At 38.9% G+C, this 26,082-nt stretch overlaps 1 protein-coding gene and 1 long non-coding RNA gene across 6 annotated transcripts in view; one reads left to right on the plus strand and one right to left on the minus strand.

Annotated features, from left to right (window-relative positions):
* PLCB1 (phospholipase C beta 1) overlaps positions 1-26,082 on the minus strand; it is an 845,524-nt gene that overhangs the window by 247,746 nt on the left and 571,696 nt on the right. For all 5 annotated transcript variants that reach the window (XM_064275782.1, XM_064275783.1, XM_064275785.1 and 2 more), the window contains exons 5-9: positions 22,205-22,284; positions 19,027-19,080; positions 17,531-17,606; positions 7,188-7,288; positions 4,695-4,861 (exon numbers count right to left, since the gene is read on the minus strand). In XM_064275782.1, coding sequence (XP_064131852.1) covers positions 4,695-4,861; positions 7,188-7,288; positions 17,531-17,606; positions 19,027-19,080; positions 22,205-22,284 — 478 coding nt within the window. The remainder of the gene's footprint in view (positions 1-4,694; positions 4,862-7,187; positions 7,289-17,530; positions 17,607-19,026; positions 19,081-22,204; positions 22,285-26,082) is intronic.
* LOC135228596 (uncharacterized) lies at positions 1,245-18,002 on the plus strand. The gene is made up of 3 exons (XR_010319217.1): positions 1,245-1,366; positions 16,009-16,109; positions 17,515-18,002. It is a non-coding gene; the product is annotated as an uncharacterized LOC135228596 (long non-coding RNA).

The following is a 26,082-nucleotide window of genomic DNA, read 5'->3' on the forward strand; positions in this document are numbered from 1 at the left end:
GCCAAAAGGTCACGGCCATGAAATCCCTATGAAGCAGTTCTATTCTGCACACATGGGATTGTCATGAGTTAGAATCGACTCAATAGCAACTGCTTTTTTTTTTTTTTTTTTAATTTTTTTGCTGATCCATCCTCATCATGTTATCAAAATCAAACTTCAGTAAAATCATACTTCGGTAAGTGGTATCTTTTTGGAGTTTACTTGTAATCACCAGATAAAAAAGAAAGCCACAAAAAGAAGTTCCTGAAAAAAAAAAAAAAACTTATAGTCAAACATCAAATGTTATGAATTGCAAAATCAATTTAAAATAGTGATTTTTACATCTGAAAAAAAATATTTCAAACTTTCAGTTAGTACAGAATTTATGTCTCATCCAGCAATTTCTTAGTCCTACAAGTAAAGATTCCCAAATTGCTCTGCTTTTGCCTATGAAATAACAGTTCAAAAAAAAAAAAAACAATAAAAAACCTTCTCTAGTCTTTCCTCATGTAAATTGAACGAAAGCAGGAAAGAAAATGACTTGGTGTGAAGTATTTTAAGTTCAACATCATTTTCTTACTGGAATTTTTGGGTTAGGAAATAAATGCTATCATTGAAAAATAAGGTTTACTCTATTCAGCTAAGAGCCCTAGTGGTACAGTGGTTAAGAGCTATGACTACTAACTAAAAGGTTGGCAGTTCAAATTTACCAGCTGCTCCCTGGAAACCCTATGGGGCAGTTCTACTTTGTCCTATAGGGTCGCTGTGAATTGGAATCAACTCAATGGCAGTGGGTCTATGCAGTGAATGGGAAACTCTCCAAAAATTTAGAAAAATAATTGCCTGGGCCCTACATCCTAATGTAGTTGCCTCTCCTCAGGCTTCTTCAGACTGCGAGCTCTTCAAGGTTCTGAACTACATTTCTTGGTGCCCAATAGGAAACCTTGGTGGCATAGTGGTTAAGTGCTACGGCTGCTAACCAAAGGGTCGGCAGTTCGAATCCGCCAGGCGCTCCTTGGAAACTGTGCGGCAGCTCTACTCTGTCCTGTAGGGTTGCTATGAGTCAGAATCGACTCGACGGCACTGGGTTTGGTTTGTTTTTTTTTGGGTTTTGTTGGGAATGCAGAGGCTCAGGCTGCGCCCAGACACACTGAATCGGAATCTGCGTTGTAATAAAACCCCCAGGAGATTCATGTGCACATTAGAGTTTGAGAAACTGATGTTTAGGTATTTATGGTCCTTTTTTTTTTTTTTTTTTAAAGTGTCTAAGCCTCAAGAGGCATCGGAGGCTTATCTTTGTATCTGTCACAGTCCACGGCCCTTTGCCTTTCACTGAAGATTTATTGAGCATCGGAGGCATGGCTGACTGAAAACAGGAGGTGTGCTTGTAAGTTTCAGTTTGCAAGGCTAGAGCACCAGCGATTGTTTTACTTCCTCCAGTACTATTTGGCTTGCTTTAAATAACAACAAAAATTTACACCATGTATTGAATGCCTCTCGTACAAGGAAGGTATCATGGGCTCCTTTTCGTGTACATGCCTTAGGGTGGAAGTGACCTACTAAGGTCTTTTGCAATTTGACTACTTGCTTCCTCTTGACTCAAGAGCTGAATTCCTTCCAAGTGAAGTTTGGAGGGGAAAGGGCTATAGATCAGATCTAGCCAGCCAGACTTGCCAAATTGGCACCGGAGTCCCCTGGGGTGACAGAAGGTGCATCCTGTGTGCTAGCAGGTAGCTGGCTTTCTAGCCACATTCTGGCTGTTGAACGTCAATGTCCCAGCACTTGCCATGTGCTAGATGAGGCTTTCTTTTGGTGGAGATGGTGCAGAGACCAGCAGGGCCCTCCTTAAATGACAAGCTGGGGGCACAAATGCTTTATGTCAATGATTAGATCACGCCTACACGTCTACACTATTTCATTATGAGCGGGTTCATCTTCTAGGTGTTGGGGGAGAGAAAAGAAAGTCTAAGACTCAGTAATCTTTTGCTAGTGTAGGATAAAGTAAGAAACACCTGCAACATCAAAACAAACACACTATACTCCAATACAATGAGAGAAAAGTTAACTTTGATTCAGCACATTGAAAGTGCCAGACACATCTTCTAAGTGCTTTGCAGGTCTTGTCAAATTCAAATTCACAACAGAACAATGAGAAACTTCTTCCTCCTACTTTTGCAGATGAGGTAACCAAGGCACAGAAGGTCAAGTACCTTGCTCAAGATCACACGACTGTTAGGTGGTGGATTCTAGCTTTGAAACCAGGCAGTCAGGCTCAAAATTTATGCATGTAGCCACTATTTATCCTGCTTTTGAGGCAGACAGAGAGACTGCGGGATCAATATCACCTTGAGTTACAGAAAAATAAGAAAGTTGTTTTTTTAAATATACTTAAATGTGCCATGTGGAATTCATACCTACCACACCCATAAGCGTCGCTATGAGTCAGAAACAACTTGATGGCAATGGGTATATGGCAATGGGGACACCTGTAAGAGTATGAATTTCACATTCGAAAACAGGCACACAGTATCAAGGGAGCCCTGGCGGTAGAGTGGTTACGAGCTTGGCTGCTAACCAAAAGGTCGGCATCTTGAACCCCCCAGAAGGATGTTGGCAGTCTGCTTCTGTAAAGATTCACAGTCATGGAAACCCCATGGGGCAGTTCTACTCTGTCCTATAGGGTCACTATGAGTCAGGGTCCACTCGGCAGCAGCGGAGTGGATATCTATAAGGTAGTAATAAATAATCTTGCAACTGCAAAGAGACGTCCTCTTCATTTCCATTAGAATCAAAATTGGTTCTTCTGGGAGCATACGAGTTTCACAGTAATCTACTGCATTTTTTCCCCTTTGTGTCCTTTACTTCGTCCAAGTCATCAGAGTATGATGTATGGAGACATCAAGAACCAGCTGAAGCCTGGGCCATCAGCAGTGTGGCGTGAAGGGAGGAGAGAAGGGCTAAGTTTATGCTTTAGAAGGCCTCACTGGTTTCCCAAAAAGGTCTTTGTTTTCCTGGTGCCATGGACTAACCACATTTTGAAGCATCATTGGGTTTGTTATAGCATTATATTACTACATTAGTTATTTTTTGGAGAAGTGCTGTTTTCGGAAGGAAATTGCCAAGCCAACCAGGACAAATCTTTGGCCTTCTTCACGGGGCTGCTCCCCACTTGATGATAATGAAATGATAAAGAGAAATCATCACAAAACCAGAGAAGAGTTCTGTTTTGGGGAGAAGGTAAACACCCCTAAATTGTGGTGAAGACCTTGTCCTGAAATTGCTTAAGAAAGGAGGGGCTTCTGAGGAGGACTTCTTGGCCTGTCAGTTCATAACTACTGTCTCCCCTGGCACTTGGCAAAAAAGGGTACCATATTTAAGTAGGTTTAGAGGGGCAGACCTGGCAACCCAAGAAGATGCACTGTTGGGTTGATTTTTTCCTATGACTGACCTGCCTCCAAGGCAACAAAAAATGATGTCAACAGTAAAAGTGAAAGGCTTGAACACAAAAATAAAAACTAAAAAAGTGTTAACTATAAATCCCAGACTAATCACACATTGAGTAAAATTATTTATATGATTTTATATTTATACTTAATAAATGCTTTCAGTTTCCATTTAGAGGACCAGTTCCAGTATAAGCACGGTATGTTAAAAGGCTTCTTTTAATCTAACTTTTTGATAACATTCTTAATGACTACAATCTTGCTTGAGCTATTTTTGTCACTTTATAAGTTGCCTGTATATTGACATGCAATTTATTTCTTCTTAATAATTGGTTAATTATGCTTTACTTTCCTCCCTATGGAATACTTAGGTAATTTATGATACATCAGTGATAACCAATTTCCATCCAGATGAGATCTGGTCTTAGGGATAGAAACACACCTGAAGGTCTTGTTCAGGGACAACGATGCACACATAATTGAAAACTTCTGGCAATTAAATGGCCACTATCTTATTTTGGCAATTTATTTCTTTTGAATCAAAAACACAGATTTCTAGGCAACTTAGAGTTGCTTTCCTGATATCAATTTTGGGACTAGTTATTTTTTTCTACAAAAACTAAAAATTTTTTACATAGAAATTCAAATTTCAGAATATCACCTTAGGTGGAAAATTTCATCAGATAGTGTAGACTACAATAAAATAAGGATATAATGGACAAAACAGTCTCTTCAATTTTAGAGAGGTAGAAAAATCTATGGGAGGGAACCCAGGGTTGAGAAGGGAGGGTGTTGACATGTCATGGGGTTGTTAACCAATGTCATTGAACAATGTGTATACTAACTCTTTGCTGAGAAACTAGTTCTGTAAACCTTCATCTAAAGTACAATTAAAAAGAAAAAAAAGAAAATCTGTGGGCCATTTCACAGAACTTGTAGAAACAGACCCAAAAGGGCAATCTCTGATATACTTAACAGTAAATTTCCTGCCTGAGAAAGATGAATTCAGTCACTGGGTAAATTAAAACAAAACAAATGATTGGACAAAAATAATAATAATGTTATACACATACATAGACATAAAAAAATCATACACCGAAGTTAAGAAAACAAACTACTTCATGTCGAACCACAGTGGTTTAAGACAGAAAGGAAAGCCGGCATACAGATGAGGGAAACTGAGGTACATAACCCTGATGTCGCTAACTGCCAGGGTGTGACCCATTCACAGTCAGAAGAGTTTCCTTATGGTGTAGAACAAAGCGTACTGACCTTTTCTGGCAAGACTGTGGTTGGGTTCATACTTCTCGATCAATACTTGGACTTGCTCTTGTTTTAAAGGTGGGTAAAGAATTTCGTTTAGCCGGGGATCTCGCTGCTTAAGGTTGATAAAATCCATCATCTGATCAACGGTAAGGTATGGTTTACTTTTGGCACCACTAAAAACAACAAAAACCAAGAAATTAGAATATTTCCCACCAAGTCTCATTCATAGGTTTGCATTTAGCAAATCCTGTCATACCAGAGAAGAGCATGCCATACAAGCAGTCCCTCACTTCCGACATGTTTGAGTTACAACGAAATGCACTTAAACAGTCCTTTTTTTAATTTTTTTTTATCATTAGTACATCCTCCTGGGAGGAAGTTATGGGAAAATGCATGCAGGGGATATAGAAAAAATTGTCGAGTTATGTGAACACACTCCAAGCATTTGATCAGGATAACATGATGGAAGAGATGGGTGGAAAAATCATCCACATGACAAGAACGCTGAATTTAGAACATGGTATCACCATTGTGGAACAGCTCATAGATCACGAAGGGGAATTGACAGATAAGGACTTAGTGGATTTTGAAGAGGAAAGAAACCCTGAAGAAGAAATAGTGAGGAAGAGGAATGACAGAAGTTGTCAAAAAAATTTACAGAGAAAGGATTAGCTGGAGTTTTTTTCTAAACTAAATCAGGGGCTTCAGTTGCTTGAAAACATGAGCCCAAAAGCTGATAGCTTAGCTAAAGTCAGCAGGCAGATTCAGGAAGCAGTGAGATGTGAACCCGAAATATATGAAGAAAAAAAGAAAAGGACCATATAGACAATTCTCACTAATTTTCTGACTAGAAACGTAAACATCCCATTCCCAGGGATGATCCAGATGACCCAGAACCTCCCACAAGTGGAGTTATTACCATAACTGACAAAATACCAACACCATCCTACTCTTCCTCTTTTGCAAATTTTTATAATTTGTGTATTTTTTATGTACGTATTAAAATATATCTGTAAGTTTATATGTAATGTTTCCAACCCCCAAGGACAAATAAAGATTGCATTTATAAAGATACTGACAAATGAAAGGCAATAATAATGAAAATTTAAAGAAAAAAATGAGGTATTTGACTTACGTCAGAAATGATACACAATGGAGTTGTCAGAACAGAACCCCGTCATAGCTCAGGGACTACCTGTACTGAAATTCCTGTATTGTTTTAAAAACTCTGTGTTACTCCACCATAATTTCTGTATGTATATGGGATACAAATATTTTTTGCAATCATCACCATTCCATCCCAGTGCCCCTAAACAGTACCAAATGCCTAAGAAAACCCACAGTAGGAAACACTACATCCTGTATTTAAGGAGAAAAAAACCAAAAACCCGTTGCCGTCAAGCCAATTCTGACTCATAGCTACCCATTAGGACAGAACAGAACTGCTCCATAGAGTTTCCAAGGAGCGCCTGGTGGATTCAAACTGCCAACTTTTTGTTTAGCAGCTGAAGTCTTAACCACTGTGCACCAGGGTTCCTGTATGTAAATATACATCACTCTAAAATGAACACTGAAGTATGGATTGTTTTGTCGTATACAACATCAAACTTTGGCTTAGTCATCCAATTTTCATACCCCACTTAATATTTTAAAAATGTTTGTTTCTTATTAAAAAAAAAAGTAAACAATCTCTTTGCCCACGTTTTTCTTTTCATTCAAAATTAGGCTTTGACAAGGGTCTATATATAACTCTTCAACATAGTATGATTCAAACTTCCCGTTTCAACCTTAGTGACAACCCAAAGACAAGTTCAAAGATATAAATGCTGCAGATGTTTAGTGTATATTTGATGGCAATGAACATCGCAGAGTAAAAATATTCTTCTATGTGAAGAAAGCCTTATTCTTTTCACAGATATTGGATTGATTTTCTGCCACTGTGTAAGTTTCGGTATATCAAGAAAGGGAAATTACTACCTCCCCACATTTGCCTTGCTATTTTGTTTTATCTGTTTCTTTTCTTATCTTTTCCTTTCTTGCATTTTTTTGTAATGTCTATATGATTTTATAATTTCTAACAAGAAATAATTGTTAAGTGGGAGGGTTCTTAGTAAGCTCAACTTTTCATTTCCTTCACGCGGTTCAGAGAAGAAAAATGGCTGGTACTCAGTCCCCAGTTCTTTCTGCTCCGCAAGTCTGCCTCCACTAAGCCAAGATGCCTGCCTGTTCTACTCATAAACTTCAAACCACTGGGAGTCACCGGAGGATACTAAAAGAACTACACCCAGCAATAAATCACAGCAAACTTCCACTCATTAACAGCAGTAGTTCCACCTCAGGGGCCAGAATGTGTGACCATCTGGATCAGATTATACAAGAGCATTTGCTATCACACAAGGTGGACAACGGCGTTCTTTTCTCTCCCTCAACTACTGCTCAAAATCCCTCCCTAGCTACCACTGCAAGCCCAAAGAAGTGGGTTAAAATGTGTCCTCTTACAATTCAGAAAAGATGTTATCAATTTCAGGTCGAGGGCAAAGGTTGTTCAGGAAAACTCTGTACAGTTCCGGAGTGAAGTCCTCTTGAGGTATTGAATCATTCTGTAAAACAGAAGAACAGGGTCAGCAGATGGTTCTTCTCTTTCCCCTTCTTCTGCTTTCTTCTCTCTGTCTTCCTCCTCTCCCTCCCTCTCTTCTTTCCTCCCTTCTTCCCTTCCCTCTCTCTTCTAGCTTGCCTTCTTTCCTTTCTCTTTTTCTTTCTTTCTTCTAGGAGGTCAGGGTAAACCTTAAGAACATCCCCTGTGGGGCCCATAGTACAGTTCATTCCAACATCAGCTTTGGAGTTTCAAAAGCTTTATTTTTTGTTGGCTTTTTATTTTATTTTTAATTTAAGAGGTTTCCCCTGCCAAAAGGATGTTAAGGCAATCTCCTAAGTACATTTGCTGGAATAAGATAGATGTAGAAAAAAAACAGGGTCTGTTAAGCAGACTTTTAGAATGAATATTAAAAAAAGATTAAAGAATCTAGAGGCAGGTATTGTCAAAATGATAACATAAATTTCAATTTTGTTATTATGTTCAAATGATGTTCCTCCCGGTTTAGACAAGTTGATAAATTGTATGGTTTTCATAAATAGGACAGTCATTATTATCTCACTGCTTCTTCCTGGTGTTATTCCTGGGGAAGCAAGTCACTGATATAAAAATCCACTTCTGTGACTGATTTTTCTGTTTGGTTGGGCTGCCATGGAGACCGGAAGCATGTATTCAAGCTTTTGCTAACAGGAAGGGTATTTTTCATGCTGTTTTCCTGTTTCAGGTATGTGTTTATATGTTTATTTTTATTTTCAAGCCCTTACACCAAAGAAAACACCCTTCCTTTCCCTATATTCTTGCATTGCACAGTGTACATTTATAGAAATGTCTCAAAATTATTGTCTGAATTATTGTCTGAAGTTGTATGCTGCTTGCTAAGAGATAAGAGAACTTAGCTCACCACTTGGCTTCTAGCAGGGGCCCCATATTTGTGGAATGAACAAATGAAGTTATATTTCCATTACTAAATCCATTGATAGAGAGTGCTTGAGACAACCAAACAGCACGCAAAGATACACAGTGAGACGCCTGCCATGAGCAGGCTTAGCTACCTGGACACCAACTTTGAAATCGTGAGCACAAGGGGCCAAATCCAAGAACAGTGGGAAATTTCCATGGGTTGTTATATTGTTTTGCCACTTGCAAAATGGAGGCAAGTGCAACCTGTAAACAGGTTTCCAAAATTCCATTAGATTTACAAAAAGAAAGAAATCCCTTTGGCTATAGGATGTACATTTTTCTGTGCAGCCCTCCCTCTGAGTAAGCCACTCACATTTCTTTAAATAGATAAAGGATGTATATAAGCCCAATGTTTATGGGGGACCTTGGTGGTTCAGTGGTAGAATTCTTCCCTTCCATGCAGGAGTCCTGGGTTCGATTCCCAACCAATGCCACCACCCATTTTTCAGTGGAGGCTTGTGTGTTGCTATGATGCCGAACAGATTTTAGAAGAACTTCCAGAATAAGATGGACTAGGCAGAAAGACCTGGCCATCTACTTCTGAAAATCAGCCAACCAAAACCCTGTGGATCACAACCCAGGCATGTGCATGGGGTCACTATGAGTCGGGGGCAGCTGACAAATGCACCCCACCACTCACTGTTCAGCTGAGTCACGGGGAAGAGAAAGGTTTAAAAACACTAAGTAAATGCTCAAAGTCTTTGTCAGCTAACTCAAGTGCATCTGATTTTTATAATCCCAAGTATGTTTTCTCATTCTTTCTGTTAAATAGAGCTAGAAACCCTGGTGGCATAGTGGTGAAGAGCTTTGGCTGCTGACCAAAAGGTGCTCCTTGGAAATCCTATGGGGCAGTTGTACTCTGTCCTGTAGGGTCTCAATGAGTCAGAATTGACCCAATGGCAATGGTTTTTTTTTTTTTTTACCCTCTCCCCTTTCTCCCAACTCATTCAGCACAAACACAAATAGATTCTATCTTACTGTTAGCTGTTGCCATTGAGTTGATACTGACTCATGGTTACCCTATAGGACAGAGTAGAACTACCCCTTAGAGTCTCCAAGGAGCACCTGGTGGATTTGAACTGCTGACCTTTTGGTTAGCAGCCGAAGCTCTTAACTACTACGCCACCAGGGTTTCCAGATTTTATCTTAAAAAATCCTTAATTGTCTTCTTTCTCTTACTGACCTCGTTTTTCTTCCTTCTCAGTTTAAAATCTCTTCCTCTTGAAAACTTTTCCTTCTCCCTAGACTGGGTTTTGTCTTCCACTCTGTGTTCCCATCTCACACCTCGATTATCTGATATTTCAACACTTATTTAATTTTATTGTGCTCATGGCTGTATAATTCTCTGTATTCCTTGCTAACTGGCAGATCCACAGGACGGGGCATAGGTGTGGCTTGCTGCTCTATCTCCAGTCTATAACATACAGTAGGTGCTCAATCAATATTTATTAGATGAATGAATGCAATTTATAAAGAAGGTGGAAGTTGATAGTGAGGACTAATGTGTTGTGTGTTTCCTGTGGAATATCAGATTCAACCAAAGTCATTTATATTTCATAGAGTAGATTTTATTAAAACTCTAGCCATTGTTTTCTTACCAGTTGTGAATTAGGAGGAATTCCTATCAAAGGGGCCAATTTATTGAGCTAATCTGAATAAGGACAACGTTATTTTCATTTCTAGGTGGATATTAACACACAGATAAAAGGAAACATCTCAATACAGCCAATTTTCTTTGTCTAAATTTTCCCTCGTCCAACTTTACTGATGACGATACTCAAAAGTGTATTTGGAGCCAGTGGGAGAAAATGGGAGAAAAAAGTTTTATAGAATGGAGTAAAAATGAGCATCATTGAAAACTAAATGTAAAAGGTACAGGGGAGACATTTTGAAAAAAATCTATGGACAATTCCTAATCCCTTACATTTTTAAGAAAGCTCTCATCCACAAAGCTAATTCTTACATCCTTTCTTTTTGAATCTCAAGACTTGGAAAAACAGATGGCGCAGATTCATTTTTCCTATTTGACCAAGAGGAAACCCATGATCCAGTATGCTAAAGGCCGTACCCAACATTCCAATGCTCCTTTGTGAACTTTTCGTGACCTTGCCAGCCAGAGCTCAGACAGTCTCTTTTTGTGTCTCTATTGTATGCTTATACACCTACTCCTCACCTTCTGTCTTGTTATCCAATATTTTCCATTTACTACGACAGTAAAAAATCTACTATCCGACTATTTTGTGCATGAACAACGTACATCTGGCAGTAATGAATGCCAAGGTGGGAGGCAAGGGTAACTCTGGCTGTGATGGTTAAAGTTATGTGTCAACTTGGCTGGGCCATGATTCTCAGTGGTTTGGCAGTTATGTAAAGATGTTATTTGACAGTCATGTAATGATGTCATTTGGCAGTTATGTAATGATGTAGTCATCCACCATTTTGTGACATGATGTGGTCATCCTCCATTTTCACGTAATGCCAATTTTTGCCTAGTGACCTGGTCTTTAGAACCTAACCATGTCGATAAGTTAGAAGTGAGTGTATACCTTCATTATAGCATCTATCATACAGCTTTTCCTTTATTTCTTTATATTTCTAAGTTTTCTACTACACTGAGTTTTCGAGAAAAGTGACCATATCTTATTTAATCTCTATGCCCCCAGCATGGTTTCTGGCATATAATAGACATCTAACCATTGTTTGGTGGATGAACTGTAGCAGATGGGACCAGACCTTGGGTCTTCTGTCTTGTGTTAAGAACTTTGCCCACTAGATCATGTTTCAGAGACTAGCTCCCAATACAAAATCAATTGTCAATGATTACTTGTTTTTACTGTTATCTGAAATTTTTGGAAGGAGAATTAAGAAAGCCACTGTAATCTTAGGCCCGTTTATTTCAGAAACTGCCAAGTGTTGGCACATTTGAAAAACGTTACCACTTCAATCCTATGCTTGTATACTAGGGATCTGAAACAGAAAAAGATCCAAAAAAAAAAAAAAAAAGTCCTTGGTGGAAACACGGTGGCATTTGCATTTCCAGATTCCATTCAAAAATAAAAACAAAAATTCACTTGCCACGGAGTCAGCTCCGACTCATGGTGATTCACTGTGTGTCAGAGAAGGACTGTGCCCCATTGGGTTTTTAATGGCTAATTTTTGTCAGAAGTAGATCACCAGGATTTTCTTCTGAGGTGCCTCTGAACTTGAACCTCCTCCAACCTTTCAATTGACAGCTGAGTGTGTAATCATTTCAGCCACCCCAGGGACTCAACAGATTTCACAGACCTGACCTATCACATCCATAGACGCCACTCCAGCGAGGAGCACAACCTCACAGGTGAGGAAAGCATATCTGCATCAGAGGAGGAGGGGAAGTAGAGTCCAGACTTGTGAGGTTCAATATGGTAGCCACTAGCCAGCCACATGTGGCTATTTATATTTAAGTTAATTAAAATTAAATAAAATAATAATTTCAGTTTCTCGGTTGAAGTTAGCAACAACTCAACAGCCACATGTGACTCGTGGTGACCACATTGGACAATGCAGATATCACAAATTTCCATCATTGTAGAAAATGCTATTAGATAGCACTTGTCTAGACAATTCAGTAGATCAATTCCTTCTAAACTTTTTTGAATACAAACACATTTATAAATACATCATGACCTAGTATAAATACACACACACACACACAATCATGAATGAAATTAAAGTTTTAACAAACACTACTTACCCTTACTGTGCGGCATGTACTCTGACATTTTCTCTTCTATTCTAATTCTATTCTATTTTTATTATTTTTAATCTTCACCGTAATGCACAAAATTGAATTTACAAAGGGCCGCTATGAGCCAGAATCAACCGGTTTGGTTTGGTTTTTAATGAACCACAGCCTGCAGTTTAGAAAACACCTCAATAAAAAGGAGCCTTAGCCAGTAAGCAAGGCAGAGTCTGTGGAAGCATAAAGATGGAAAATGTGCAAAATCAGAGAAAAGAGAAAAGAAGAGATGGCATGATCAGGAATGGGCCAAGAGTGGGTAGAGGCATAATGTATGAAGACAGGGTAAACTTGAGACTGGCTCTATCAGTGCTGGATGAGCAGTTAATTAAAATGTTAAGTTTACAAAAGAAAAGTCTGATTCAAGCAAACTTTTAAAAAAATTATGAAATAATTAGGAAAATTTGAACACTGAGTGAATTTCTAGAAACTTGTTAATTATTCTGGATCTGATGACAGACTGTATGTGTACTTTTAATAAAGAGCCCTAATCTTTTAGAGATACTATTTGGGGCCCTGGTGCAGTGATTATGAGCTTGTTTGAATCTACCAGCCGTTCCTTCGAAACCAGAGCGACCCTACTCTTTAGGGTCGCTATGAGTCGGAATCAACTCGATGGCAATGTTTTTTTTGTAGACATATTTATGAGTGAAATGATATAGTATCTGGAATCTGGTTCAAAGTAATCAGGGGGGTCGGTAGTGAGTAGTGATATGGATGAAATAATACTGGCCATCAGTTGATTATTGACACTGTGTAGTGGACACCTTATAGGTTTATTAGACTATTCTGGTACATATTCGAAATTTTCCGTAAGAAGTTAAATAAAAGTCCCCAAACCTATACAGAATATGAGGCTACATTAAAAACCAAAAAAAAAAAAATGAACAAACATACATATATGTATGAAAAAAAAAGCTCGGAATATTTATTGAGACTTACTATAACCCCATGACCATTCTATGAGGCTAGATTCGTTAGTGGCCCCTTTTACAGATAGGAACACTGAGGGTCTGTGAGATTATGAAATTTGTCTAAAGTCCTTAATGAGAAAGTGGGGAGTAAGGGCTATATTCTGAATCATGGTCACTTGATCCCATAATACACAGTGTAAACCGGTAAGCTAAATGTTCACAGCAGTTTTTGGGTGGTGGTTTTTATCTTCTTTATGAATTTCTGGATTAAAAGAAAAACTCTTTAATAAACAGGTCTTACTTTAACATTCAGAAAAATGTTACTTTTAAATTATATTAATTTATCCAAGAAGTCTCTAATGAATAAAGAATCTGAATACAGATTTTATCTTGACAAATCGATGGGTTATTTATTTCCCATGAAATCAGGAACGCAATCTATTCTCAATATTTTTGTTCTACAGTTATAAAACAAAAGTCGAATGAGCCACAGAGCACATGAGATAATTAAAAGCAAATGCCTCATAATGAGCTGAATACTTAAGGTGGTATTAAAATAGAATTTGAATATTAGTGATTTTAAGGATTACAACTGCAAAAATGCTTATGTATCAGATTTATATTCTGGAAGTAAGGCATAGGAGAAAGGCAATCTACTACAGTTTCCGGAGAGAAGAATTTTTTTTATACAGTTTATTTTTCTCTTTAGTTAAATGTATAAAAACCAAACTAAACCTGTTGCTGTTGAGTCGAATCCGACTCAGCAACCCTGTAGGACAGAGTAGAACTGCCCCATCAGGTTTCCAAGGAGCGGCTGGTGGATTCGAACTGTCGACCTTTTGGTTAGCAGCCGAGCTCTTAACCACTGCACCAAGAGGGCTCTAGTTAAATGTACAGTATTCTTTAAATCCAAAATAATTATGATTTTTTTATATTACATGTATGTATATCAACTAAACTTTATTATTTAAAATAAATACATGGATTTGTTCCTTATTTTCTTTGTTAAAATGCAAGTTCGTATGTCAATGCAATGCCAAGACGATAGCACAATCCTAAATGTCACTGAGTTCTTTTCCAGTTAATAAGGCCTTAAATCAAAGTGAATCTGGTACAAATAAACTAATTTCAGTTCTCAGAGAGTTTTTGGGTAAAGTGGTAATTTGCTGAACATGGAAAGGTTTTCAAAGGTCTCACTGGAAAGTATGTTTAGATTATTAATAGAAGGGCAGTAATTGCTTTGTCTCTCTTTTTAGGTACAGTACTACTTTTTAGCAATTAAGTTCACTTTAGGCAAGTAACTATAATCTCTAAAGGAGTACCCTCCAAAGGAATGTGTTATTCCAGCGGATCATGTTGGCCGCAATACAAGTTCAAGTGCATTAATTATCCCTAACAATGCGCTCAGAGACAATGTTGAAAAAATCTCAACAGGATATCCACTGCATTTCTGGTAATGAGTCTATTTACAGAACGCCATTAAATCTAGTCTGAAAGACCGCTAGCCCTGAAATGAGCCTCCTAGACGTGCGGTGTATCTACAATGTTGGAAACACTTTCCATCTGTGGGGTGTTTAGTTTAATATACCTCGTGTTAATATACCCAGAAGCTTTGTGCTAATTAGTGGATATTTTCTAGAGCTCCTTACTGTAGATATGAAATTACCACAAGAATTTAACATATCTTCTTGATGAGCCATAGTCAACTCACAGCACCGTTATTTCTTAGCACCAAAACTGTCTTTGGTCTTCAGATCTTTTTAAAGCATTCTAATTTTACAAGTCCTCAAAGTAAATTATGCTTTACAGTGAATAATGATCTTTTAAAACTTTAGGATGGAGGTTGATTACATTTTTAAAAAAGCCTTAATTTGTTTTCAGAAAATGGTCATTACATTTGCAGAAGATATATATCTTTTCAATTTAAACCTGGTTCCTGTTATTTGAATCTCATTTTCCTTTTCAAGTGTCTCCAGTTGCTATTGGCCTGCAGATTTAAACCTATAATACAAATAGTGGACTGTAAAGCCTCAATTTATGTTTATTGACTGAATTGTCAGAATCAAATTGTTTAGAAAATTGCAATTTACTAGAACTGGTTGTTGGATTTGATTTTCTATTCAGCTTCGTTTTCAATTTCTCCTTTCTCTAGCTAGATTTATAATAAGTTAAAAATTTTGATCATTGTATTTCATAAGCTGGTCTCCAATAACAGTAAAATCAGGAGCAATTGCAGAGGAAAAAAATCCTTTGTACTTCCCAAATCCACCTTTCTAGCTTGCTCTTTATGCTTGAATGCTGTGGTCTTTCTTTAGTTGCTCAACCTCATTAAGTTCTTCCCAGGCTTGGGAGTTTGAACACATGTTTTCTTTTCCTGGAGCGAGCTTCCTGTACTCTCAGTAAAACTCAAACACCAAACCCATTGCCATGGAGTTGATTCTGACTCACAGCGACCCTACAGGACAGAGTGGAACTGCCCCACAGAATTTCCAAGGAGCTCCTGGTAGATTTGAACTGCTGACCTTTTGGTTAGCAGCTGTAGCTTTTAACCAGTACACCACCAGGGTATTCTTGGTGGCACCACTCAATTCCTTTCTTTCATAGCGGCACCCTCCCAATTTATACACATTAGCCCATATGTTAGTTGACTAGCTCTCCAACAGGACTTTTGAATCCCTATACTTCATTTTGCTCACCACCATATTCTAATTGCCTGCAGGCACAGAGTGGGAACTCCAGAAATAATTGTTGAATCAATGACAGACCCTTGTATCTTTTCTGCTTTCAAGGCATCTACTGAATGAGCAATAAAGAGCAAGCTCCAACATTTTATTTTCCTAATTAAAGTGAAAGTCAAAATGGCTTGAGGAGCCCTTCCAAAGCTCTGCCCAGTTTTTGCTACATCATCAGCTTTTTCCACCTATAGCCGAACACCGAGGATGAAGAGGCACCTACCAAAGTTGTTAATAAACGTCATTTGTCCTTAATAAACGTCATTTGTCCTTAATAAACGTCATTTGGCTGATGCATTTACAATAGGCTTTAAATTTTTTTTTTTCATGGTTCAATCATAAGTTTAAGAATGGCTTCTCAGCTTCATTCAGTGCCACAGAAGTATGGTTAGCATGTTTGAAGAGGCTCACAAGTTCTTCCTACCAAGTCAGTTGTACCCTCAGGTAAGTTCTTACTTGTTGCTTTGATACTTGAGTAAAAATAATTTGTCATAGAAAGAAAAGCTCTGCATTTATCATGAGGAAAAGTTTTATGCAATTGACTCTGTTCTTCCAGTAACAATGATAACAAATCATTTTAGAGCTAAGTATGTAGAAATGTATCAAAATTAAGGCAAATTATTTTGGTTGCTAACATACAGTGAAAAGGAGCCCTGGTAGCACAAAGGTTAAGCACCCGAAAGGTCAGCAATTCGAACCCACCAGCCACTCCACAGGAGAAAAGACCTGGCAATCTGCTCCTGTAAAGATTACAGTGTAAGAAACCCTATGGGGCAGTTCCACCCTGTTATTTGGAGTCACTATGAGCCGGAATTGAATTGATGGCACACAACAACAACATACATTGAGTGTCTCCGATGTGACAGGCATTAAAAAAAGTATATTCCATGCTTGTCCTGCAGGTTATCACCATAAGAGACAGGTAGGTGGTTTCCAAATTAGTTTGATCATACACCCTTCTCATTAAAAACTTTTGAGCACAAACTCCCCCGATCATGTAAATATATTTATTTATAAACATGTATTACCATATAAATTGCTTTGTAACTTGTAAATCTTAAAACTATAAATTTATAAAGGATGAAATAAATGTTTCAAGTATCTCCCTAATCATAATGCTTTCATACTATAATAGTTAATAGCTCAAGGGACATCAAGAAAGGGTTTAACCCAGGGGCAAGGACAAGAAGGCAGGAGGGCCAGGAAAGCTGATAATGGAGAAACCAAAGTTGAGAAGTGGAGAGTGTTGACATGTTGTGGGGTTGGCAACCAATGTCACAAAACAATATGTGTATTCATTGTTTAATGAGATACTAATTTGCTCTGTAAACCTTCATTTAAAGCACAATAAAAGAATAAGGTTTATTGTTAATATAGGCTTAAATTCAAATTTCAAATGGTCTTCTTGAAAACATCAACACTTTTGGTCAATACTATTTTATATTCCTGATTAGATGTTTATTGTTTTCATAGCTACAAAGAGCAAGATTCAGCCTAGATTGAAATATTAGGGTGATAAGACCAGAAACCAAATCAAACCTGTTGCTACCAAGTCAATTCCGACTCATAGCGACCCTATAGGACTGAGTAGAATTGCCCCATAGAGTTTCCAAGGAGTGCCTGGTGGATTTGAACTGCTGACCTTTTGGTTAGCAGCCACAGCACTTAATCACTACGCCACCAGGGTTTCCAGGGTAATAAAAGAAAATACAATAACAGTGGTCCTATGTATTGCAAATATTAACAAATAAGTCCTGTGGTCTTCTTAATTAAAAAAAAAAATTAGGTACTATCGGGGTAATTATATTTTTATGGATTTTTGAAAGCTATTTAGCTGTGCTATTTTTAGGAAGGCAAGAGCTCACCCTTGATGATGGAAGACTACAAGCCTCTAACGCAGTTTCCACCCGCTTCCGGTCAGCTGAAAACAAGCGGTACACACTGTGAAGTGAAAAAACAAAATGAGAGAAGCTGAAAAGGTATATGGATCACAACACATATTGAAGATGACAGCTGAAAATGTTCCATTGAGTCAAGCCTATTTATCACTCATCTTCACACAATGAAAAGATACCCATTTTTCTATGCATCTGTATCAGTGTTCTGGAAGATCTATGAGTGTGCTTTTAAAAAATTAAAGTGTCTGAAATAAAATCAGTATTTTGAAACTATGGTGATGTCTCAATTTAAAAGTATTGCATTAAATAACTTCTAATGATTTTTTTTCTAATCATTAGGCACTAAAATAAATATACAGTCTTAGCTGCTTTCCATCACCCCAAGCTTTTTTATTAACAGAAGCTCACTGATAGCTAGCAAGTCAAAGGTTGAAAAAGATCCTTATTCATCTCTGTGCCTCTTTCCACTAAAATTGTTACCATTGGAGACAGTGGTGGTTCAGCGGTAGGATTCTCGCCTTCAGTGCAGGAGACCTGGGTTTGATTCCTGGCCAAGCCAATGTAACTCATGCATAGCCGTCACCCCTCGGTCAGTGGTGGCTTGCGTGTTGCTATGATCATGAATATGGTCTAGAGATGTGCTTTCTTTGCCCTGTCATTTGGCTTTAAAAAATTAAGTACTGGAAAATTTCGTATCAAAATTTGGGTTAATGGATTCTATAGAAACATTAGAAAATCTAGCACCCAGATCCCACTATTCCCGTGAGGAATAATGGAGGCGAGTCATTGTTGTCTCTTTTAGACAGGGCTTTGCTCCTCAGTTTTTCTTCCTGCTCCTAGCCTGATGAATCATTCAGGTTCCTGCCTGGCTCCTGGGGCCATTTGAGTTTATTCTTGGCAGAAGAAGCACTAACCCAAAAACCAAACCCACTGCCATTGAGTCAATTCTGACTCATAGCAACAATACAGGACAGAATAGAACTGCCTCATAGGGCTTCCACGACTGTAAGTCTTTATGGGAGCAGACCACCACATCTTTCTCCTGCAGAGCAGCAGGTGGGTTTGAACCACAGACCTTTCAGTTAGCAGTCAAGTGCTTAACCACTGCACCATCAGGGCTCCTCAGAGGAGACACTAAGTTTGCCCAGTTTTCACTCCCAAAGTTGATCTGAATATCAGATGGTCATTTGGGTCTGGCAGCAAGATTCCCCCCCTGCCCCACCCCCACCATCCCCTTCCTGCTTTGGTGTTTCTTGAAGATACCATGGGAAAGGGGGACCCAGGTAAATCTCTACTAGAAACCTAGGGGCAGGGAAGTGAGACATGGTAGGTGGGGGAAGGGGTGTCACCACGCCCTTTCATGCTCCCACTTAGGCTGGTGAAGAAACAAGACAGAATCATGGCCCGGATTCAAGTCTTTGTGAAAAAGAAAATGAATAATGGGAAATGCTCACGCAGCTTACTTTTTGAGAGGAATGCGCCCTTCTGGAGTGACTTGCAGCTTAAGTTTAGTATAGCTGTTGGAGAAGCAGAAAAACGAATGTTAAATTTTAATAAAAGCTTTTTTTAAGGAAGAATAAAATAGATCACAAAGGGCTTGTGTAAATGTAGAGTCTGCTGGATTTTTCACAAACTGCCCGTGCCTTTGCAAACAGCGCCCAGGTCAAGACACGGAGCATGATCACTTTATCAGCAACCCAGAAGCCCCTCTCCTGCCCCCTTGCAGAACCTATCCCCCCAAGGAAACTGTTATCATGCTGTCATGGATGGAATTGTGTCCCCCCAAAATGTATGTCAACTTGGCTAGGTCATGATTCCCAGTATTGTATGACTGTCTACCACTTTGTCATCTGATGTGACACCTGTATGTGTTGTAAATCCTAACACTATGATGTAATAAGATGGATTAGTGGCAGGTGCATAGATGACATCTACAAGATGAGATAGTGTCTTTAGCCAATCTCTTTTGAGATATAAAAGAGAGAAGCAGACAGAAAGACATGGGGACCTCGTATCACAAAGAATGCAGTGCCAAGAGCAGAGCTTGTCCTTTGGACCTCAGTTTCCTGCACTGACATGTTCCCAGACCAAGGGAAGATGGATGACAAGGAACTTCCTTCAGAGCCGACAGAGAGAGAAAGGCTTCCCCTGGAGCTGATGCCCTGAATTTGGACTTGTAGCCTACTGGACTGTGAGAGAATGAACTTCTCTTTGTTGAAGCCATCCACTTCTTGTATTTCTCTTATAGCAGTACTAGATGATTAAAGGAAACCCTGTTGGCATAGTGATTAAGAGCTATGGGTGCTAATCAAAAGGTTGGCAGTTCAAATTCACCAGGCGCTCCTTGGAAACCCCATGGGGCAGTTCTACTCTGTCCTATAGGGTCATTATAAGTTGGAACCGACTCAATGGCAATGAGTTTGGTTTCAGGTTTAGATGACTAAGACATGTGTCTTTTAACAGCATAGATTATTTTTGCCTGTTTTTGCACTTTATATAAATGGATCATATCCTTTTGTGTCTGGCTTCTTTTACTCAGTATTATGTTTTTGAGATCCATCCATATTATTTTTGCTTACAATTGTCAACCATTCTCTTTGATATACAGTATTCAATTATGTGAACATAACAACTGTATATATCTCCTCAGCTGTTTTTGGATGTATGGCTAGAGAGGTGGAACGCCAGAACTCTCAAACACGGCTGATGAAAGTGCAAATTAGGACTACTCCTTTAGTGCGCATGCTATGATCCAGTAGTACTGTATCTAGGTATACGTACGAAAGAAATGCTTACAATATATGTCCATCAAAAGACATGTTCTAGAATGTTCGCAACAACTACTCATAATTCACAAGGAAAAACTTATCTGGAATAGACATTTGTAATAGACAATGATTAGTCAACTATACGAAGCTATAAAATCCTATATTTCAGGTAAAACATCTTGTTTATCTCTATGTCTCTGTCCATTAACATTGCCTGGCACAATACATTTTCTGGAAATGTTCGTTGGATGATGGATGGTAGGATCAAAGAAAGAGGGAGGAAAAAAAGGATGGGGCAGGAAGAGGAAAGTAGATAGGAAGTGTACTCAAGATAAAACATTAATTTAGGAGATAAGATGAACGTATGAAAAACATTTAAATGAGGATCTGGGCAATACTGAGTAAAACAAATTCATGGAAGAGTCAAAAAGAAATGTGGGCTGGAGTCTTAGGTCTGGAATAATGGGTAAGTCTTGCAGAAGAAGAGGGAAGAGAGGTGACCATTAAGTAGAACAGGACCACCTAACAACGTTTCTGCTTGTGGTTTTGATTTAAAGCTTCCCAAACTCGAACACCCACAGCTTCCAAAATGAACACAACCAGTCTTTCTTGCTGCTCATCTGGCATAAATCATTATTTTCCTTGGTCAAATCATTTTTAGAAACGCTGTTGTAATTCCAGAACAATTTGGTAATCATGTTTTGCTTTTCTTTCCTTCTTTTTTTTTAAGCTTACATCTCAACTTACTTATTGTATAGATAAAAACTTTGACTACTACATTCTACCTGCTGGTAGGGCTGTACCTGAGCATTTACATACTCATCACACTTTATTATAAATTGTTGTTGTTGTTAGCTTTCATCCAATTGGCTCCCAACATTTGGTGACCCCATGTGCAATGGAATGAAACACTGCCCCGTACTGTGCCGTCCGCTTGATTGGCTGGGAATCAGACCGTTGTGATCCAAAGGGTTTTTTTTTTTTAATACCAAAAACCAAACCCAACCCAGTGCCGTTGAGACGATTCCGACTCATAGCGACCCTATAGGACAGAGTAGAACCACCCCATAGTGTTTCCAAGGAGCACCTGGCGGATTCGAACTGCCGAGCCTTTGGTTAGCAGCCATAGCACTTAACCACTACGCCACCAGGGTTTCCTTTTTTAATATAGTGGGTTTATTTTATTATTTTAAAATATATATAAATATATATAATTGTGTTTTAGGTGAAAAGTTTACACAGCAATTTAGACTTCTGTTTAATAATTTTTATACAAATTGTTCTGAGACATTGATTCCAATGTTCACGATGTATCTCCTCATCTTCATTTTAATCTTTCTTCTACATTCTTTTTTTTTCTAACACCTGCTGTGACCGTCTACAGGGCTGGAATCAGGGCATCAACCTATGCGTTTCAGTGGGCAGAGAAGTTATTGTATCATCTATCAGAAGTCTAAGACTCTAGTGAAATGAGTGACCTTTGCTGTTTATTCTCTTCTTCAGGTTTGTAACTGACAACAAAGGCAGATGTAGAAGCAGAGGATTTTCTGATATGAGTAATTTTTTAGTTCTAAGCACAGCTGCCACGATTTGCATGTGTCTCCTTGTTGTGTATCACGGGCATTGACATTCAGGGGTGCTCAGCCCAGGCGTAACATGGAGGAGGTGCAGCTTGGAGAAAATAAGAGCAAATTTTCTTGGGAGTCTTCCAATATGGAACAGGGAAGGTATCAGTACTCTAACAAATCCCAAAGGAAAATTTATGTTTATGAACGTGAGGAGCCAGTGCAGCATAAACAAAAGACTCACAAAGGAGAAAGGAAACTGACTCAGAAGCAGCAACACCCTTAGCAATAAAATTAGAGCTACTTACGCTTTTTCCAGAAATGCATTCCTGGACATGTTTTGGGCCAGCAGGTTTGTTGCCAAACTGAAAACCTCATTTGTCCATTCCTGAAAATATCAATCATACTCGTATTAGCTTAAATACTGCACAGTCATTAGATACATGTTTTTAGCTCAGCTTCCAGGAAGGCAAATTAGTTCAATTTGTATGCCTCATGGTTTCCCCTCTTTTTTTGTAAAAATGACGTAATTACATTCAAATCCCAGAGTGACCTGGCCTTTTCTAAAGAAATATTCTTTACATATAAAGTTTTTTCTGCTCTTTAAACTTGGTGGCATTGATAGGCAACTGAAATGTTGCCTTTCAATAACTGAACACTTTTTACTATTTTTTTTTTTTGCATTATAAACAGTTATAGAAAATGCCTTTAAAATATAATGAAATATATTTTCAACAGAAATGCAAATATAATCTACCCAAGCAAAAACAGCTACACCGGAGATCATGAAATGTTAATTACAAATCTAGAAGTTCTCTAAATCAGCTGTAGTCATAACGTCACACAATGTCCAATACTCTTCGTCTCCCTAACTCTGTTAATCCCTCACTACTCTTCTAATCTTAATCCCTACGTCACACCACTCACCAGCGATCTCACATGGCTTCCAGAAAAATGGGAAGTAGCGAGTAGAAGGGCCATTCTGGAAGACGATTTTGAACACATAGTAAACATTCTGGGTTCCCAAAAAAATTCTTCAAGAGAAGATAAAATGAGAGCCAAGCAACCATCTGATATTGTTGGCATTGATTTGGCTCTCTTTCCAAGGAAATAATGCCTTTCAGTTCAACAAGCTTTTATACTTAGTTTTGTTGTTTCTACTAGTGTTTCATTGATTTTTTTTTTTAAATTTCCTGCCTTAAGGCACTGATAAGACACTGTTATGTAATACAGTAGCATTTGAGATGAAATTTGAGGAATGGTGGGTGTAGAGTGATGGGAAAGGGAAGAGAAGATTCTAAGCAGAGGAAATCATCTGGTAAATGAACCAAAGGGAAATAAACTTGGCAGGAGTTTGAGGGAACTGAATGCAGTCTAACTGAAGTTGTAAAAGGAAAGGCTGAGGGGAGTTGGAACAACAACAACAAAAACTGACTTGGGGACAGAGCATGGAGAGCAACCAATGTCTGTTCAGGAATCTATAGGTAATTTAGCAAGAGATGTTGTACTACCTAAGGCTTTTTAATTTTTTTAGGGGGGAGTTGAGGAGCACCAGGACTAGAACTGTGTATAGAGAGATTATCTGCCAGCCATGTTTAGGATGGATTGGAGGCTGAGTAATCAAAGAGGAGGAGATCAATCAGAAAGCTAAAAATGCAATAGTTCTTGTGAGAAGTATTGAGGCCTTGAACCGTACAGACTGTTGGTAGAGGGGTTAGAAAAGAGCACAGAAGAGGTGTGGGAGTGAAGCCAAATTATTGACCACCAAACTCATCTACAAAGAGAAAAGCATCAGAGTAACTCTTTAAGAGCCTGAAAATCAATTTTCCTCAAATGAGGTAATTTTAAACTAAGAGTAATGACTACTGGCACTGGTTTCTTAAGTGTCTCTGGTATAATATTTATAACATTATATAACTTTATACATTGGTAATAGTATTTGTAAGGGAGAGTAATGTACAGATTTCTATGTACACTGGGTGCTAATTCCACACCACAAATAGATATTGTGGAGGCATTATGAAGAGTTGGGCCGGGGGAGATGTAACTTGATCTGCCCTTGTAGGTTGAAGGCTAAAACCTCCATTATATTAAGTACCAGATCCATATTTGTGGTCCAGTAGAAATATAATATGAGTTCAGTGCAATGGGTTGATTTTGTGTGGCCTTTCTCACTGTGATCTTGATACTCCCACCCAAGTGACTGGGCAGGACAGTGTGACAGGTAATTGTGGCCCACCAAGGGAACTGGTCAGTTTTGCCATCCTGCTAGGCTTGAAATGAGCTACCCTAGAGCAGAGAAAGAAAGGATCCTACAGCACCAGTAAAGAACAGCCACGAGCAGAGACAGCGTCTTTTGGACCCATGATCCCTGTGCTGAGAAGCTCCTGGAACTGGGACAGAGAGAGAGAGAGAGAGAGTGCTGTAACACTGAAGACAGTGAGACCTGGCAGCAGAGAGCCTGCAGTAGAGATGCAGCAGCAGGAGATGGCACGGCGGGCTTCCTGGCCCATGGAGAAAGAAAGCTGAGTGCCTCTGGGCAGAGGCTGAGGGCCAGGAAAGCATGGCTGGGAAGAGGTTGTCCTGATGGAAGAAACATATCCTGAGTGTTCCTGGGCCTGAACTGTAATTATTACTTCCCTAATAAATCCCATAATCATGAGTATGGTCTGTGAGTTCTGTGTGGCCATTGCAATGAATTATCAAACCCAGTGCAGAGGTAGAGATTGCTGCAGGAGGGTTGGTTGATATCAGAATTGGTAAAGATGGCGGAGAGAGGAATCAGCCTTGGGCTGTTGACCTTGATTCTCCTTCCCCCTCCTGAAGAGAGAGGAGGATACCGCCCCCATGACATGTTTACAATGAACCACACATGTAATTTAAATTTTTTTAGTAGCCACATTAGAAAAGTAAATAGAGACATGTAAAATTAATGTTAATAACATATTTTCTTTAACCCAATATTTTAAAAATATAACTATTAATCAGGTAATCAATATAAAAATTTCAATGAGGTATGTTACATTCTTTTTTTTGTGCTAAGTCTTCAAAACTAGAGTGTAGTTTACAGTTATAGCCCATCTGACTCTGCCCTAGCCACTTTTCAAGTGCTCAGTAGCTGCACGTGACTGTGGCTGCCACAATGGGCGGCTCAGGTCTTCTAGATCATTAGCCCTTTTCATGGGTTGCTTATAAAAACCACTGAAGGATAGTATCATCACCTTTGCCACAGAGATAAAGTTAGCTCTTTCAAAAAGTAAAGCATACATTATTATCTTTACATTTTCAGAATGTGAGCATCTGAATTTCCAAGTGTGGAATTCCTAGACTCCATTGGCCTCCTGCAGTCTTTCGATCTTCATAAAATCTGACTCAGGTTGAATCAGAGATTCAAGAACTAAACCAGTGACCAAGTGAACTGCAGAAACAATCTAACTGGTGGTTGGGTGCTGGCGTCTTGCTATGTTACAGTGAGCTAAGATGGCATGTCTTAGTTTGAGTTCCAAAGAAGCAAACCCTGAGACAAGGACATATGAGGAAGGGGTTTATTAAATAAAATATTCCCCAACAATATTGTAGGGGAGTGAGCAGGACTGGGAAGGGAAGGAGGCAGCAAGGGTGAGATCCCAAACAAAGTCCTGTAGACGGTAACTTTGGATCAATGCCTCCTTGTGCAGAGACTTCACCAGCCTGAGACCAGAAGTAGATGGTGCCCGGCTGCCACCAATGATCGCCCTGATAGGGGACACAACAGAGAGTCCCTGAAAGAGCAGGAGAAAAGTACAGAGCAGAACTCAAATTCATGTAAAAAGATCAGACTTAATGATCTGACAGAGACTGGAGGAACCCCCTGAAACTATGGCTCCCAGATACTCTGTTAACCCAGAACTAAAACCATTCCCAGAGCCCACTCTTCAGATAAACATTAGACATACTGTAAAGCAAAAAATTATACTCATAAAGAGTGTGCTTCTTAGTTCAATCAGATATAGAAGAGCAAATGGGCGGCTCCTGTTTGGAGTCAGGATGAGAAGGCAGGAAGGGACAGGAACTGGTTGGATGGACACAGGGAACCCAGGGAGGAAAGAGTAAAACAAACAGAAAAAGAAAAAAAGAAATGCAGAATTTTTGGCTAACTTAGAATCTGCATTTTACAAGAACCCCTTGAATTTTAGGATACTGCTGG

The sequence above is a fragment of the Loxodonta africana genome, chromosome 24 (genome assembly GCF_030014295.1).
Source record: "Loxodonta africana isolate mLoxAfr1 chromosome 24, mLoxAfr1.hap2, whole genome shotgun sequence".
Lineage (NCBI taxonomy): Eukaryota > Metazoa > Chordata > Mammalia > Proboscidea > Elephantidae > Loxodonta > Loxodonta africana.